Source organism: Talpa europaea (assembly GCF_964194135.1).
Source record: "Talpa europaea genome assembly, chromosome: 13".
Lineage (NCBI taxonomy): Eukaryota > Metazoa > Chordata > Mammalia > Eulipotyphla > Talpidae > Talpa > Talpa europaea.
In genome coordinates, this window is record NC_140080.1 from 67,935,204 (window position 1) to 67,950,944 (window position 15,741).

The 15,741-nt window shown below is 38.0% G+C and overlaps 1 protein-coding gene across 1 annotated transcript in view; it reads left to right on the forward strand.

Moving 5' to 3' along the window:
* Positions 1-515: 515 nt before the first annotated feature.
* RNF125 (ring finger protein 125) overlaps positions 516-15,741 on the forward strand; it is a gene marked incomplete at both ends in the record, with an annotated part of 28,327 nt that continues 13,101 nt past the window's right edge. The window contains 2 exons of the mRNA XM_084252894.1: positions 516-679; positions 12,839-12,992. Of these exons, the coding sequence (XP_084109020.1) occupies positions 516-679; positions 12,839-12,992 (318 nt within the window). The remainder of the gene's footprint in view (positions 680-12,838; positions 12,993-15,741) is intronic.

Below are 15,741 nucleotides of genomic sequence, written 5' to 3' on the forward strand. Positions count from 1 at the left end.
GGAAACGCTCATAACTCATCTTTGTAGCTGTTATGATTACAACAGTGCAGAACTGATCGGACCATGACTTTAGAAGTGGGTGTTCTCTGATTCCGGGAAAGCATGACCAGATTCACACTTTCCTTAACTTGAGACAGTTGGGAAGAGGAGTGTGTGCGAATGCCAGGAAGGTTCATTGGCCGCTCAGGTCCTCTCCTCTGCAGTTGAGGTATCGGGTTTCAATCCTACCATGACCACGAGACCTTGCAGCGTGCACAGTGCGACTGCCGCCTCCTCAGTCCCTCAACCAAGGCAGCACTAGCGCAAGATAATTGCTGAAACTGGGCGGTGCACTTGCCTGCCCTAGGCAGAGGTTGGGCGCCGAGGCGGAGGCCGCTTGCAGGCTGCGCTAGCTGGGCGCGCTGGGAGGTGGCGATCACAGCTGGGCCGGGACTTCCTTCCTCCACCGCAGGACAACAAAACAACCGGCAGCAGGCTCTGAGCTCTTGGCAGCTGTCTGGGCGAGAGGCGCGGCGATGGGCTCTGTGCTGAGCAGCGAAAGCGGCAAATCCGCTCCCGCCTCAGCCACCCCGCGGGCCCTGGAACGCAGGGGGGATCCAGAGCTGCCCGTCACGTCCTTCGACTGCTCAGTGTGTCTCGAGGTGTTACACCAGCCTGTCCGGACCCGCTGTGGCCACGTGTAAGTGCCAGGGGAGCTCTGTTTGCGCGCCCACCCACTGAAGCGTGCAATGTTGGGGAAGCCGGAGGCATGGGGGGAGGGGGTGTCCAGAAACCAGGGCACAAGGAAACTGAAGCACAGGGGCATCTGGACCCATCGAGTGTGGGCCACGGGAAAAAATGCCCAGTCGGGAGGTGACGCTGCATTTCAGGAGGTGAAAATAGCAACAAGCGGGTCCTCTCCCTGTCCCCCAGCTGTCTCCTCCTGAACCCCAGGAGCTGACCGCGCCCGGGAATGGGGATCCCAGCGGCTAGACCCTGCGAAGAGCCAGGGCTTGTCAGCTGGGAGGCTGCCCTTGGCTGGAGAACCAGCACCTACCTGGGCGCACGTTTGTGGGCTCTCGTAGAGCAGTCACCCCCTGAACCCGGTTGATCGCTGGGGTGCTTTCCACTCCCCTCCCCCAAACGGGGTTCGGTTTTGTTTTGCTGACTGTGCACGTGCTCCAGAACGCCCACTAAAGCTCGTCTCTTGAGCAAACAAGGAGCTGCGCGCAGCTGTCCTTTCTTTCCCCGCGCCCTCCTCCCTTTACACAAACATCCAGGCCCCTCAAAGATCGTCCAAATGACTTTCTATAGTCGGTTAACAACCTGTCAGGTTGAGGTCTGGAACTTGAACCTTAGCAACAACCCCTTGAATATAGCTGTTTCAAACCGAGCTACAAAGTGACAGGACGTTGCTAGCTGTTTCTTTTCTGTAGCTCCTTCCCCAAACCGATAGAAAAACATAGATTAAAAAGATCTCTACCTATTTAACCAAAATGCTGTTAACTCAAAGTCATGGTAATTTGTAAGAAGTTTGAAAACAAAATCCCTACATAACAATTGGCACGTCCTTAATATATGCTTAATTAGCTAGTAACGGAGTTGGATCTGTGAATTTGTGTTTTCTGTTTACGCAGAAGTTTTCTTTTTATGGACACTTGAGTGTGAGTAGGAAGGCGGGTTGTTTGGCGCGAGGGTGGAAGGCCACTTAAAGTCCTCTTTGGACTGCCGGCTGACTGTGGTCAATGAAGCTCCAAGCAATACCGCAATGGCTACTAAGTGCTTTCCACTTAACCGGGCAAAAAAGAAGTACCATATTATAAATTCAAGTGCACAAAATGTTTTTCAAAGTGGTCCTTGACACCTATAGTCTAGTGCCTGAGTACCAGTGTTTACCATCAAAAAGCCCAACAGAGAAGCAAGGAGAAAAATCTGAAGCTCACACAATGTTTAAGGGTGCCCCCGGCATTATTTTGTGGCTGTATTCTCACAACCTCTTTCAGCTTTGTACTTTAAACTGAAGGGTAACTTACCTCCTGTTTGTTTACTGATGTTGTTTTTGTTTCCCAGCTATTCACATGCAGCTCATTGACATAATACCCCAAGGCAATATGGGCGCCAAGATGATGTTGTGTAACAGGATATATTGACTAGTTCAGGACAATAATAAATACCTTTACCTACATTTACATTTATTCAGGATGATTGCATTTTAATCTGTATTAGCATTAAAACTTTAAAGTTGAGCCAAAGATACCTTTTGTAGAATTGAAATGGGCAGCTTTCCAGTTGGAAATTGTTTTCCCTGGTTTAGGTTTTGAATGCTCTAACTTATTATTTGCTGTGTTTTTGCTTTCTTGCTAAAGGATAATATAAATTTGCAAAATGTTGTCTTTTGTTTAATCTTTTTCTTTGTTATAGTGAATAGGAAACCAGCAACTGGAAAAATAGTCATGAAGTAATAGAACAAGGGCTGGACAAATTGCCTTCCTTCACTTTACTGTTCTTTGTTTTGACAAATCTGTGTCCATTGTTCTGGCCATGGGCAGAATTTCCATATTCCTCCTTTTGGCAAATTTACTTGGGTCTTTTCCACTTTATAAATGTTAACTAGTGTCCCTTCTGCACTGGAGATGGTGAGCGCTGTTAACACCATTTGTACTTCCTAAATGAATTACTCTTTTCCATTGAACTTAAATTGGAAAATAGAGAAATAGAAATAAAACTTCTCTATTTTATCCCATATTGAAGCTAATTTCTAAACTCTTTTGAACTAGGTTTTATGCTAATTTGGTTACACTTATTTCAAGTCAAATGCCTATTATAATGACAACAATACTTTAAATGAATATGTCTATACCACCTTTTAAATTGTGTTGCCATGTAGTAAAAACAGTGGACTTGACATAACAAGAGTTAAGATTTAATTCTGCCACTAGTAGCAATGTGACCACTACTTTGATTAATATCTTTGAATCCCAGTCTCTTCATTTGTAAAATAGGGTGAATATTGGAACTTTCATGAATTTTTAAAAAATAAAGGTTTCCCGTAATAAAGTCTCAAATCTAGTTTCTATCTCCTTCAAAGTAATTCTGCAAAGCAAAAACCCATGAACAATATGTATTTATTTCTCCATTTATATTTGGAATGTAGATCTATGACATTTCCAATATGTCCCAGATAACTTTACTTTTAGTTTTGTTCTTTTTCCTCTGGTGGGCTTTAAGAAGTTCCATTATAAAGGTTTTATCAACTTGGATTGACTTTATTAGTATCACTTTATCAGTTGTATAGATTTGGGGTAAATGCCTTCTACATCTGACTTTCTCTTAGAAAGCTGGGAGAAAGGAATACATCAGATGAAATTCTTTAAGTAAAACTGTAAAAGAATCTGATTTACATGAAAAAGAAATATCCAAAGACATTTGTTGACTGATTGGATATGGTAGATACAGGGAATGGGGAAAAAATTCAAAGACAACCTCCAAAATGGTGCAGAGATAGAGGGGTAGTTTAGTTCAGGAGGAAGTTAATGTAGTCATGACTGGACTTGTTGAATGTACTGTAGTTTGCTAGGAAGAGATACAAAGGGAACTTTATCAGCTGCTGTGGGAAGAGTGGCATTGGGGAAAGATCAGAGCTGGAGCTTAATGGGGTTATCTAAAAAAGGTCAAGAGATTGGGAATATAGCTAAGCACTAAATAACTAACCTAAGTAATAACTGGAGCATATTATAAGGTACAAAGAGCCACATTTCCATTGAACTGAGTTGGATTTAATGCTCTAAGTCACAGAATTTGCCTAATTTTGAAAATGAAACTGTTGAGGATTTTCTTAAGCGCTTTCAGATAAATGCATTAAAACATTTCTCCTGTGGTTGCATATGAACAATACAGCCTGTGCCAAATAAGTGATTCTCCAAGTAGTCTGAGAGTTTCCTGGTAAGCATTAACCCAGAAATAATGCATGCTTTCATTTTTGAATGCCATATGCAATCCCAAAGGCTTTAATTTTAACCTTATCTCTTATTATTATTTATTATAAATAAGATTCTCTACTTATGTAATATCTATTATTGAGGGTTTTCCAGAGGATATCGATATCTATACCTTTTTTTTCTGAAATAAAATCTCATAGTTAGACAAAGAGTTTATTAGATAATCAAAATGAGAATTTGAACCTTGTTGCCAGTCCCATGGATTTTACTCTATGAGAACTATTTCAACAACCACAATTTATACATCATTTTGAGTTCAACATGGAGCCATTGTGATTTTGGATCACAACAAATAGAGCTTGAAGGGTGCTAAGGGTCAGGTCCTATGCTCAAGCATATTGGATAACCACAGGCCGCTCATAGCCAAGAACAACAGAAACCACACTGGTAAGCCACCTCAGGATTGAAATTTGACCAATGCCTGCTTAACAAACTTCAACCAGCCAGTACTGCATTGATTTTTAAAAAACTTTCGCATAAAACAGACTTAGCTCTGCCCCTTTTGTCTTTATAAAGACTCTCCCCTCACAGTATCTTGGGCATTTCAGTTCAAGTGCCACTTGAGTCTGAATCCCTAGTATTGCAGTCTGAAAACTTGAATAAACAGTTTGTTGTAAAACTCAAGCTGTAACCCAATTGTAACTTGACCAATTTAGTATTCTCGAAGAAAAGTTTAATCACCTTCATGATTTCTAAAAAATTCACAATGAAGATATAAAGGCTAGGTACTCATTGTTTTAATCATCTATGTCTGGCTTCTTGGTCATTAACGGGGGTTGTAAGGTTAGTTTCTGCATGCAGCAGATGCCTGGATGGTTTTAAATTTATACAGATTCTTTCTTGCCTCCTAGTCTAGGGAGGGGATAGGTCCCAGAACATTTATAATAAAAGGGTGCAATATCTACATCTGTCTGTATGGGGGTGAGAAGACAGTGTCAGAGAGAGTCAGAGAGAGAGAGAGAGAGAGAGAGAGAGAGAGAGAGAGACTGGTTTTAAGGAATTGGTTTACATAGTTGAGGATGATCCCTGTACCTAAAGACAGCTGATTTTAAGTTGTTAACCACAGCTACAAAGTACCTGTACCTTCCCAGCAACACTTAAATAAGTGTTTGATTAAACAGAGTACTATAACCTAGCCAAGTTAACACATAAAACTAATCATCACATCTATTGAAAAAGTTTTAAGGGTTATTAAAAAACAAAAATTAGATTATTATTAGACTTTACTAGAAGATTCTTCAGAATTCTAGAAGTCTGCTTTTTAGGCAGCCATGCACTTGTTGCTCAAGTGAGAATCCACAAAATTTTCTTTAAATTGAAGTTATTGTTCATTTAGCTTCATCGTTATCATTTTGATTTGTGGTAAACTGGATAGATCCACTGTTGTAAAGGGTGCATTTATTTATTGACCCAGCAAACATCTGCTGTGGGCTGATCATATAGACACAAATGCTCACCCTTTTGGAGCTCGCTGTCTCATGAGGAAGATAGACAATAAACAATGTTCGTGTACGTAGTACATTATGTGATCATGGCTGTTAATGATTAAAAAAATTAAAAAGGAAGGAGAGCGAATAGGATGTGGGGGAGTTGTAATTTTAGGATATTTTAGAGCAGTGTTTCTCAAATTATATGTTGTAAATAAACTGAGTTTTTGTTTTATCTTAATTTCCAGCCCACCACAGACCAATACTTTGTAAATTAAAAATATATTGTGGAAAGATGAAATTTTGAAATACCGAAGATAAATAAAATACAAGTCTGTGCTATAAAGATTTTTATTAGATTCCACAGACTATTTTAAGATCTTACAATTAATAGGTGTTTGGTTAATTGAATTAATAAATTACTCTAAAGATACAGTTTGAAAACTTGGGTGAACACCTCAAATGGGGACAATCACTATATTGCTAGTTCGCTGATGTTATGTTGTTATGTGTTTTGGGCTTGTGTTTTATGTGTTTTGGGCATGATCCCATGATAGTTTTTGAATTCCATTTCTTTTTTTTTTTTTTTTTTTAATTTTTTCTAGAGGCATGTCTTATTTATCTATTTGTTTGTTTGTTTGTTTGTTTTATACATGCACTGGGTACAGTCAGAAGCCGGGAGGGTGAGAGAATTCACCAGAGCCAGAGCAGGGAGCAGAACAGGCAGAAGGACCGAAGTACACTGCTGAGGGGAGCAGCGGGCGGCAGGAGAGGTCTGCGCGCCATGTGGGACCCTCCTCCGGTGGCCGGGGAGCAGCCGGGGATCAAACCGGCGCCGCAGAGGCCGCGGGCAGCTTCGCAACCCAGCGCTCAACCGCTGCGCCACCTGGGAGGCCCCTGAATTCCATTTCTTTTATAGAGTTACTTATCTATGTATTACTCAGAATTTCAGAAAGATGTAATTAAACTAGCTTGAAATTTGCTGCCTCTGGTGGCTGGACTTCTGTGCTTGATTAGCAAATACCAAAGGCAAATGAAATATTTGTGAACTATTGAATTATGTATCCTTTAACAAACAGAACCTAAAGAATGGAACAGATTCAGTTTTATGCCAAGCTTCTCTTTAGAATCTGATTATTGGTCCTCTGAACAGCAGTATTGCAGAATCTTGGACTCCACTGAAGAGCTACTGCATTGGAATGAATCTGTATTTTACCATGAGGCCCAGGTGATTTATAGCCTCTTTAAAATTTAAAAAGCACAGCCTCAGACAACCCTATTCAATAGATAGTAAAAGAGAGTAAAGTGAGGCCAGCATTTGAGATATAGTTATAGTCAACCCTCTTAAGATTTTAGGTTAAAGGAAATAAAATTGTTCTTAGAGGGTTAATTTTAAAATTACCACATGAGAGAGTAAAGAGATACGTAAAATCTCTTAAATTTTAGAGGCTGTAAGATTTCCAGGATGGACTTTAAGTATAACCTAATTGAATATTAAACACACCAAGTGAAATCTCTGGGGGCAGTGCCAGGCAGGAGGGCTTGTGTTCTAATAATAGAGCTTGGCCAACCTGATCTGTCTTTGGAGAGGAGGGAGTGAAATGTGTGGATGTGAGTGTGCGTGTGTGTACCAGGGTATGTGTTCATCTATATTGGAATATTTTTAGCCTAAAACTCCTACTGTCATTTTTTAAATTTTATATATATTTTACATCATTCTTTTTGTACAATATATGTTTTCTCCTCTCAGGTGTAGTGTCCATATAATTTCCACCACCATTTCACCCATGCACCATCACCACTGTCCCCTGTGCTCTTTCCTCCCCTGTTTTGACCCCTCTCCCTCCCCCTCTCTTGCAGGTGTCTGATTTATAGTTGCCTGTTAATTTTGGTTTTTTAATTTATTATAATTATTTTTTTCCTGATCCCTTATTTGGTTCCCCTACATTCCTCCTATAAGTGAAACCATCCAATATTTTTCTTTTTCTTTCTGGCTTATTTCACTGAGCAAAATCTCTTCCAGTCCATCCATGTTGCTGTGAATGGCATGAGTTTATCTTTTTTGATTGCTGAGTAATATTCCACATCTTCTTGATCCAGTCACCTGTTTTTGGGCATTTGGGTTGTTTCCATAGCTTACCTATTGTAAATAGTGCTGCAATAAATATAGATAAGGATGCAGGTATCCTTTTGAATTTATCTTTTTGTGTCCTTTAGGTAGATTCCTGGAGTGAAATTGCTGGGTCAAATGGAAGCTCAATTTTTAGTAGTTTGAGGACTCTCCACACAGCTTTCCATAGTGGTTGTACCAGTTTGTCTACTGTCATTTTTAATAATAATAGCAACTTCTTTAATTTATTTACATTTCAAGCTTACCAAGACAGTTCTTGGTTTTAAATCCCCTCCATATTGGTATATCCATAGTGAGACAGCCTCATCTCAAGAAATAAAAACTTACACGTGCCTCATTGCCAATGACAGAACCACATATGGTGACCACCCTGGATACTTTTTGCCTGTCCAGTCTTAGGTCCTTGGGCTGCCTTTATTTATCCCTTTACTCTTTAAATCTACTCTTCTTAGGGTTCAGTCCTACCTCTGAAGATTGGATATATACTTTTTTCATGGTGACCTCAACCATCCTTTCTGCATTTCCGCCAATACTTTGCTGTATGGATAATTACTTAATTTAGGGAAATGGAAAAGGTTAATAAATAACCAATGGAAGAGTAGGGTAATTATGTTTTTAGCTACTTTCAAAATTTTTAGAGTCATCATCTAGATCTGATTGATTTCTTTGGGAGCTGCAAGTGTTGTAAATTAATTTGCTGGGTGAGTGAGTACCCTACAGTAGGAGAATGTGAGTACAAAGTTGTAGGAGACCAGTTTTTTAAGATAAGTGAGAAATTTGGGTTCATGTGTGAAACTGTAAAGATTTTAAAGCAATGGCAACTCATTTAGAATTTTTGTTAATGTTAATTGTGGTGATTTGCATTGCACCTAAAAACAATGCAGCTGACTTCCATGGTCAACTTTTTATCTTTCCCCTGAATTTTCCCCATTCTAATCATGCCATTAGGAGTCATTGTTCTTAATCTTATGGAAGATGTTGGGGAGCAGATGTGGGAATCCCTTATCTCCTTAGGTTTTTGTCTGCTTCAATCTCTTAGGTTTGTTCAGTAAGTAGGACACAGTAGTCTTATTCATGGGATGTTGGGCCCCACCCAGAAAAGTATTCTTTGGATGATTCCTCATAACTATTAATGATTAATCTCAATTTATTGACCAGTTACTGTGTAGCTACTATGTGCCTCAGACTGTGTGGGAAGGAGGCGAAGTTCATGAATCTGAATGGCGCTGTTCTGTGAATAATTCCATGGTCTTTGCAGGCACATTGTTGTTACTGAGTCACTGCTTTTGTTTTTTTCAGTTTATTGAGGTGCTAATTTACTATTCACACAAAGTATACAAGTTGATGAATTCTGGTAATTAGATACCATAGATATGCAAGATCTCAGGCAGTTATATTTCTCTGAAATGTTCCCTTGAAACTTCTGCAGTCAACCCCTCCCCTCCACCCAAATCCATTGCCCCAGGCAAGCCTATCTGCTTGTTGTCACTGTATTTTGGAATCATGGTAACTAGTCTTTTGTGTTTGTCTTTATTCATGTAGCATAATGGTGCATATATCAATATTTGTTATTTTAAGTTGTAAGTCCTAAGTTATTTTAAGTTGTTTAGTCCTGGACTAAACCTGGATACTTACAAAATCTGCTATTTTGCTACTCTAAGGCTCCAGCTTCTCTTGCAATAGACTTAAAACTGAGGTGCTCACTGTAGATCTTGTTCCTCTGTAACCTGTTCTTTACACAAGACCCAGAGTGACCTATATAATGCAAATCAAATTGTGTCAGCTTCCTGCTTCAAACCCTCAATGCTTCCCCACTCCTCTCAACTGTAGCTAGATGATAAGTCCCCGTTACTTTCCTCTCTCACTTATTTCTAACTACTCTCCTCTGGACACTTTGGACACTTCAATCACCCTGGCTTACGTACGACAAGATGATACTTGTCTTTGTACCATTTGTTTTCTGTTTGGAAAACCATCCTCACGTCTTTCCAAGACTGGTGCAATTATTCAAGTTATTTTTGCAGGGACCAGTCATCTAATTGCTCCATCTACCCCACCCAGTCTATTTTTATTGTCAACGATTTTATTCTTTCAAAGTATATTAGTTGGTGGTCTATTTGTTTACCTGCTTATTTCCTGTCTTCCTATTCTAGAACTCTGAGAGCAGCCATATTAACGCTGTCACAGTTTCATCTCTGGCATGTACAGTGCTTTCCAGCAGTAGTAAGCTATTATGAGAACTTCTGCCCTTGAATGGATGCTTATGTCCACAAAATAACTGATCTTTCTAAAAACAACAAAAATTCATTTTTGTAAATTTTGTGTTTTCTCACTTTTGGCCTTTTAAGTATATTTCAAATCACCTGTGCTCTTTAAATTTAATTAAACAATTATAAATGCAATGATTGCCTTAAAAAGATTTTTAAATATTTTTCTCTTTAAATCACATTATATTAAAAATGTCAGATATCTCATCCGTCAAATATTTTCCTTGTTAGTTTTTCAACTAGATTTTCACAGAAGAAAATTTAAATCATAGAAAGTTTCATATGATAAAGTAAAGAAATGTTAATTTTTGTAAGTATGGAACGATTAAGTAAGAGAAATTAATTTTCCCCAAGATTTTATTATGTAAAATTTCAAACATATAGTTAAGCTGAAAGATTTGTGCAGTGAACACCCATATATCCACTACTAGATTCTATTAATATAATTGTTAATTTTTCTGTAGCTGCATCTGTCTCTTAATTTACCACACACCTTTCCATTTATCAATCCATCTTATTTTTTGAAGCATATCAGAGTAGGCTGCAAGTATTACCACACTCTATCCCTTCTCATATCAGCATGCATAATATCAACCAGAGTTCAATATTTTTTAAGATAAATTACACATAGTGAAGTGCATAAATGTAGGTATGTTTAGCCCAGCCCCTATCAAGATATAGAATATTTTCATTACCCCAGAAAGCTTTCTTATGACCCTTCCCAGCCAATCCCCATCCATATGCCCACATAGGCAACCATTATTATGATTATTTTCCTGCCATATGTCAGTTTTCAGTATTCTACAACTTCATATAAGTGGAATTATATGTGTTGTATTTGACTTCTTTCAATCAGTATGTCTTTGGAATTTATCCATGTTGTGGCAAGTATCAGCAATTTGTTTTTTTTTATTCATTGTGTCGTATTCTATTGTTGGAATATGACATGATACAATTTGTTTATTTTCTCACTGATGAACAGTTGGGTAATTTCCAGTTTGGAGATATTGTGAAAATATTCTTTATGAATATTCTTGTACAAATGGACATGTTTTCATTTTTCTTGAGTAGATACATAGGCTTGGCAGAACCACAGCTGTTATATTAGAAATGTTAATTATGAGTTGAGCATTTGGACCATTTGTAATACATAACCTTAAGGACAACACTTTGAGAACCAATTCTTAAAGACTTAAATAAATGCAACTTCTGATCACCTGAGGCAAAAATGAACTGTAAGAGAGGACTTAGTTTTCTTGATTCCAAAGCTGTTGCCTTTCCAACTGGAACAGCTGTGTTGGAGGAAAGAAAGATTACTGAATTGGGTCAGAAAAACCAAGTGTAAGACCAACTAAGTTCAGGCACTTTCAATAGCCGTGACCTTACAGAAATAACTTAATCTCTTTGAACCTTAATTTCCTCATCTATGAATATAGATAATGATTTTCCTTAGGGTGTAGTTGAGGTTAATAGAACTGAGATATGTGTAGTGTTTTTCAAAAATTGCAAAAAAAAAAAAAAGTGTGTAAGTTAAAAATTAAGTCAGAAACAACAACAATAACAAAAACACTTAGAAAAAAAATGGTGGGGACCTAAGAAGATTTGGGGCCAGGCTGTTGCTTAATGAGTCTTTATAGCACCCTTTTTAGTGTTCAGCTTCTAGACAGAGGGTCTGCTTGTTCTGTCTTACATCAGGGGCTCTCACCTTCAACTAGGGATTGTGGACACCTTGATTGGAGTCCCACCAGATCGTACCTGATATAATAGGTATGTTTCCTGCAGAATAAAATCAGGATGATATTCAAGAGGAATGGGAAATGGATGCTGGGCAGGCATAAACATCAGGTAAATGCCTCAAGGACTGTAATAACATCAGCATCCTTAGTGTGGTTATCATAATTTTATAACAGATGCTGAAGTGTGGGTATTTTAAAGAATCGATAATGGCTAATATTATTGGGAGTTCGGTTAGCATGCATATAATATGTGGTTTTCTTAGTATATAGTGTTTAGTCAAATTATTAAAAGTTTAACTTTTGCTCCAAATTAATAATCCCAAACAGATAGTCTATGCTGAGTAGTTTAAGAGTTATCAGATCTAAAATGCTTTTTTTTAACTTCCCTATGTGTTTTGCCTCCAACAGTTCCTATAAATAGCCCAAGATATTCTGTAAATTCTATTGTGTTAATATTTTATTATAATTATCTTTAAATAAGTCAGATAATATGTTTTTTGACTTAGAGGATATTCCTAATAGTAATAATATTGATGAGATAATTTTCCATGTCTGGTGGTGGCCTTGAAATTATTTTATAAATAATTATTATGTGTCTAGTATTTTTTCTTTCTCAACTTGATCTTTTCTTCTCTAACACACAGAATCCCACAGAGCAAATGATTGTACTTTCCCAAAAACTTTTAGGTAAGCTAGGATGAAAGAAAACGAACACAATAGATATCTTTTGAGTTATAGTTTTACTCTACTTATAGGAATGTTATTTCACCACTTTGTATTCTTTTGTTTAAATGCATATAGTGCATGGGGTAAGAATGTGTGACCCCAAAGAAGTCTCACTGGGATGATGAGAGATTTTTGGACAGGTATAGGGTGCCAAATGGATTTTTTTTTTAAGTTTTATTTTAAAGATGTATTTATTTTTGTACAAGAGCGGGGGTACAGGCCAGAGGCGCAGGAGTGTGAGAGGATTCACCAGAGACAGAGAGGGCAACAGAACAGGCAGACTGACTGAAATACACTGCTGAGGGGAGCAGAGGGCATGACTGAAGAGGTCTGCCGCACCATGTGGGATTCTTGCTGGCCAGCATGGATCGAACCCGCACTGCAGAGGCTGAGGACAGCTTCACAGCCCGTCGCTCAACCCGCTGCACCACCCGGGAGGCCCCAAATGGATTTTTAATTTGATAGTGTAATTCTCATGTACAACATCTCATTAAAATACAGTTTACATAAAATTTACAGTGTGACTCCTTTATACTGTTTAAGAAAAGTGACAGTCTTGCTTTGTTTCTGGTAGATTCTGCCGCTCCTGTATTGCTACCAGTCTAAAGAATAACAAGTGGACCTGTCCTTATTGCCGAGCATATCTTCCTTCAGAAGGAGTTCCAGCAACTGATGTGGCCAAAAGAATGAAATCGGAGTACCAGAACTGTACCGAGTGTGACACCCTGGTAGGTGACCCGCCTCTGCTTCTGGCTTCAACTTAGGCCTCTGAGAACATTATTATTTAACTGAACAAAAATATTATGCCTTTGACCTCATCCTACCCCAACTTTCTAGAGTTTATTGTCTCAGAACCCTCCTTTTTTTCCAATTTCATATGTGTCAGCTGCAGTAAAATGGTCACCCAACTCCAAACATCACCTAATCTTTCAAAGGCTTTCATCAGCAGGCTCCATTTCCTCTCTTCTCATTATTCCTGTGACTTCCATTCCTGCTACTCAGTTCCTGCAGACCGCCAATAAAGAGCTTTATTATCTAATCTAGCAGCATAATTCCATCTATATTATTCTGGGCTTTGCAGCATCCTCCTCTATTGACAGTTTTCCTTCTTTGATATCCTACTAGCCTCATTAGTTCATGTGAGGTCTTGGAAGCCATGCAAAAGATTCTTGATTTTATCCTAAATGCAAATAAGTGAGTCATTAGAATCAGTATAAACTTGGGAGTGCAATAATCGGGCTTATATTTTTAAGCTATTGCTCTCGCATGAGCTCAGAGGATGATTTTGGAGGGACCCAAACAGGTCTGGTGAATTCAGTTCGGTGGCTGTTATGATGGGTCAAGTTAGGAAGGATGAGAGAAAGAGAGAGGAGAGATTGATTAGAGGTAGTTTTCAAAGTGTGTTTAGAAAACAAAACACAACCCAAAAAAAGAGTATTTGAGAGAGAGAGTGAACTGCAGGAAATGCTTAAGTGACTGGATGTGGGGGTGAGTGAGAGCAAAGTGTCATAAATGCCTCCAGGTTTCTGACATGAGTAGGTGAAGTTATTAATATGGGGTACAGATCTGGAGAATTCAGAATTAAGTATTAGCTCTATTAAGTTTGATCTACTAAGGGGAGACTATGAAGATAACACCAATCTAGAGATCAAGAGATTATGTACTGGAGATCTAATGTTCTTCAGAGAACATATCTTGATTATTTGTCTAAATTATGCTGACTACATTTTCTCTTAGCACTCTGCTTTCCTGTTACAGTCCTTGTAGCCATTTGTAATTGTTTTTGTGATTTTCTTCATGTCACTCATCCCCACCAAATTTAAGTTCCATGAGTGAACTTAAATGGAATTTAAGTCCTGTGCCTGTTATTGGCAGCTGTGTACCCAGCACTATGAAAAATGACTGGCACATAGTAAGTGCTTAGTGTTTGTTTCTTTTCTTTTTCCATTGAATATTTATATCTCAATAATCTATTCAAGGCTGCCTGCCTACAGAATTTATGCATGCTCTTTGGAGTCAGACATCCTGGCGTCAAACACTGATGCTCTCACTTATTTTGTGATTTGGGGCAAGTTATTAATCTAAGCTTCTGTTTTTGTTTTTGAAAAAAGAGGGGAAAGATCATATTCATGTCATGGTCAGAGGCTGGTTGTCCAGATAAATGATAAAATATCTATGACGTTTAGTACTGTTGAGAAAAAAACAAATGTTCAACATTGATAGATTTCACATTCATAATAATAGATCTTTTTTTTTTACTTTTTTTCATCATATAGAATTCAACATGTACAAAATTCAACATGTACAAAACTCATCCTATTATTCACACATCTAGTTCTTTATCCCTTCTTTGGTGTTTGTCAGAACAAGAACATTTTCTCAGTTATCCTGAGTGAAAATCCCCTTCTTTTTTTTCACCCCCCATTTCTGATTATTTTCCCTGTGAGTTATTTCTATATCTATCTCTTCCAGCTTATGTAATTCTTATTGCCAGAATATTAACATTCATTCTATAACTGCTTTAGACTTATTCAGAGTCCAGGCCAAATTCCCATTCTAAAAATATTCTAGCCCTCAATGTCAGTTGTTTTCCTGTTTTCTTATCTAGCAATAATACATAGCTTTCTTTCCCCCTCCATTAGATTATAAGCATGTTTATAGTGAGTTTAGTGGCTTATGTTTATTCTGTCATGTCTTATAATGCTTAGATAATTTTGTGTCTGGAGTAGACACTATGAATCAGTCTCAATTCATTTGCCAGTATGCTACTCCTAAATTGCTAATTTATTGAAGAATGCTTATTTTTATTGATCAAGGAATACAAAGAGGAAGAAACTTTGAACAAAAGTAATTAAGGGATAAAAGAACACTAAAGTGTAAGGTTGTATGTTAAAAATTTGTCCAACAGTATTTAAGACAGCTTTCTGGATCCATACTAGTCTTGACGTCTTTTAGATAGATATTTGTGAAGCAGGAATTCATTTTCACTTTTGCATTTACTTTTATTTTTGTCTTTTGTTAAATAATTATAACTGTTTCCTTGATGTGGCAGATTTTGTGTCTGAGATTTAACTTCCCATAGTTGGAGCAAAATGAAGCAGGGTATGGGTCAGCCTCCTTACCACAGCTGTGCAAAGCTTCCTTTAGCACAAGATCTTATCAGAGTTTCTAATGAAACATTTAGTAGAATACGTGTTATTTAGCAACAGATCCCTCATGGTTAGGATCTCGGGATGTATAGCTGGAGGAACAAGGGCTCTTTATTCTGCCTTGATAAAAATGGACTGCAAGAGCTGTCTTTTATATTTGCTCTTAATGGGGCCATTAAGTACACTGTGTATTGTGAATTCATGTAATACTACTGGATATATTATAAAACTATAGTATTTATAGCTTTTCCTGAGGCAAAGGGTTTCTTTTTACTTATAGTAACCATCTCTAAAATTGATCCATTTATTCTTTCTATCTCTCTGTTTT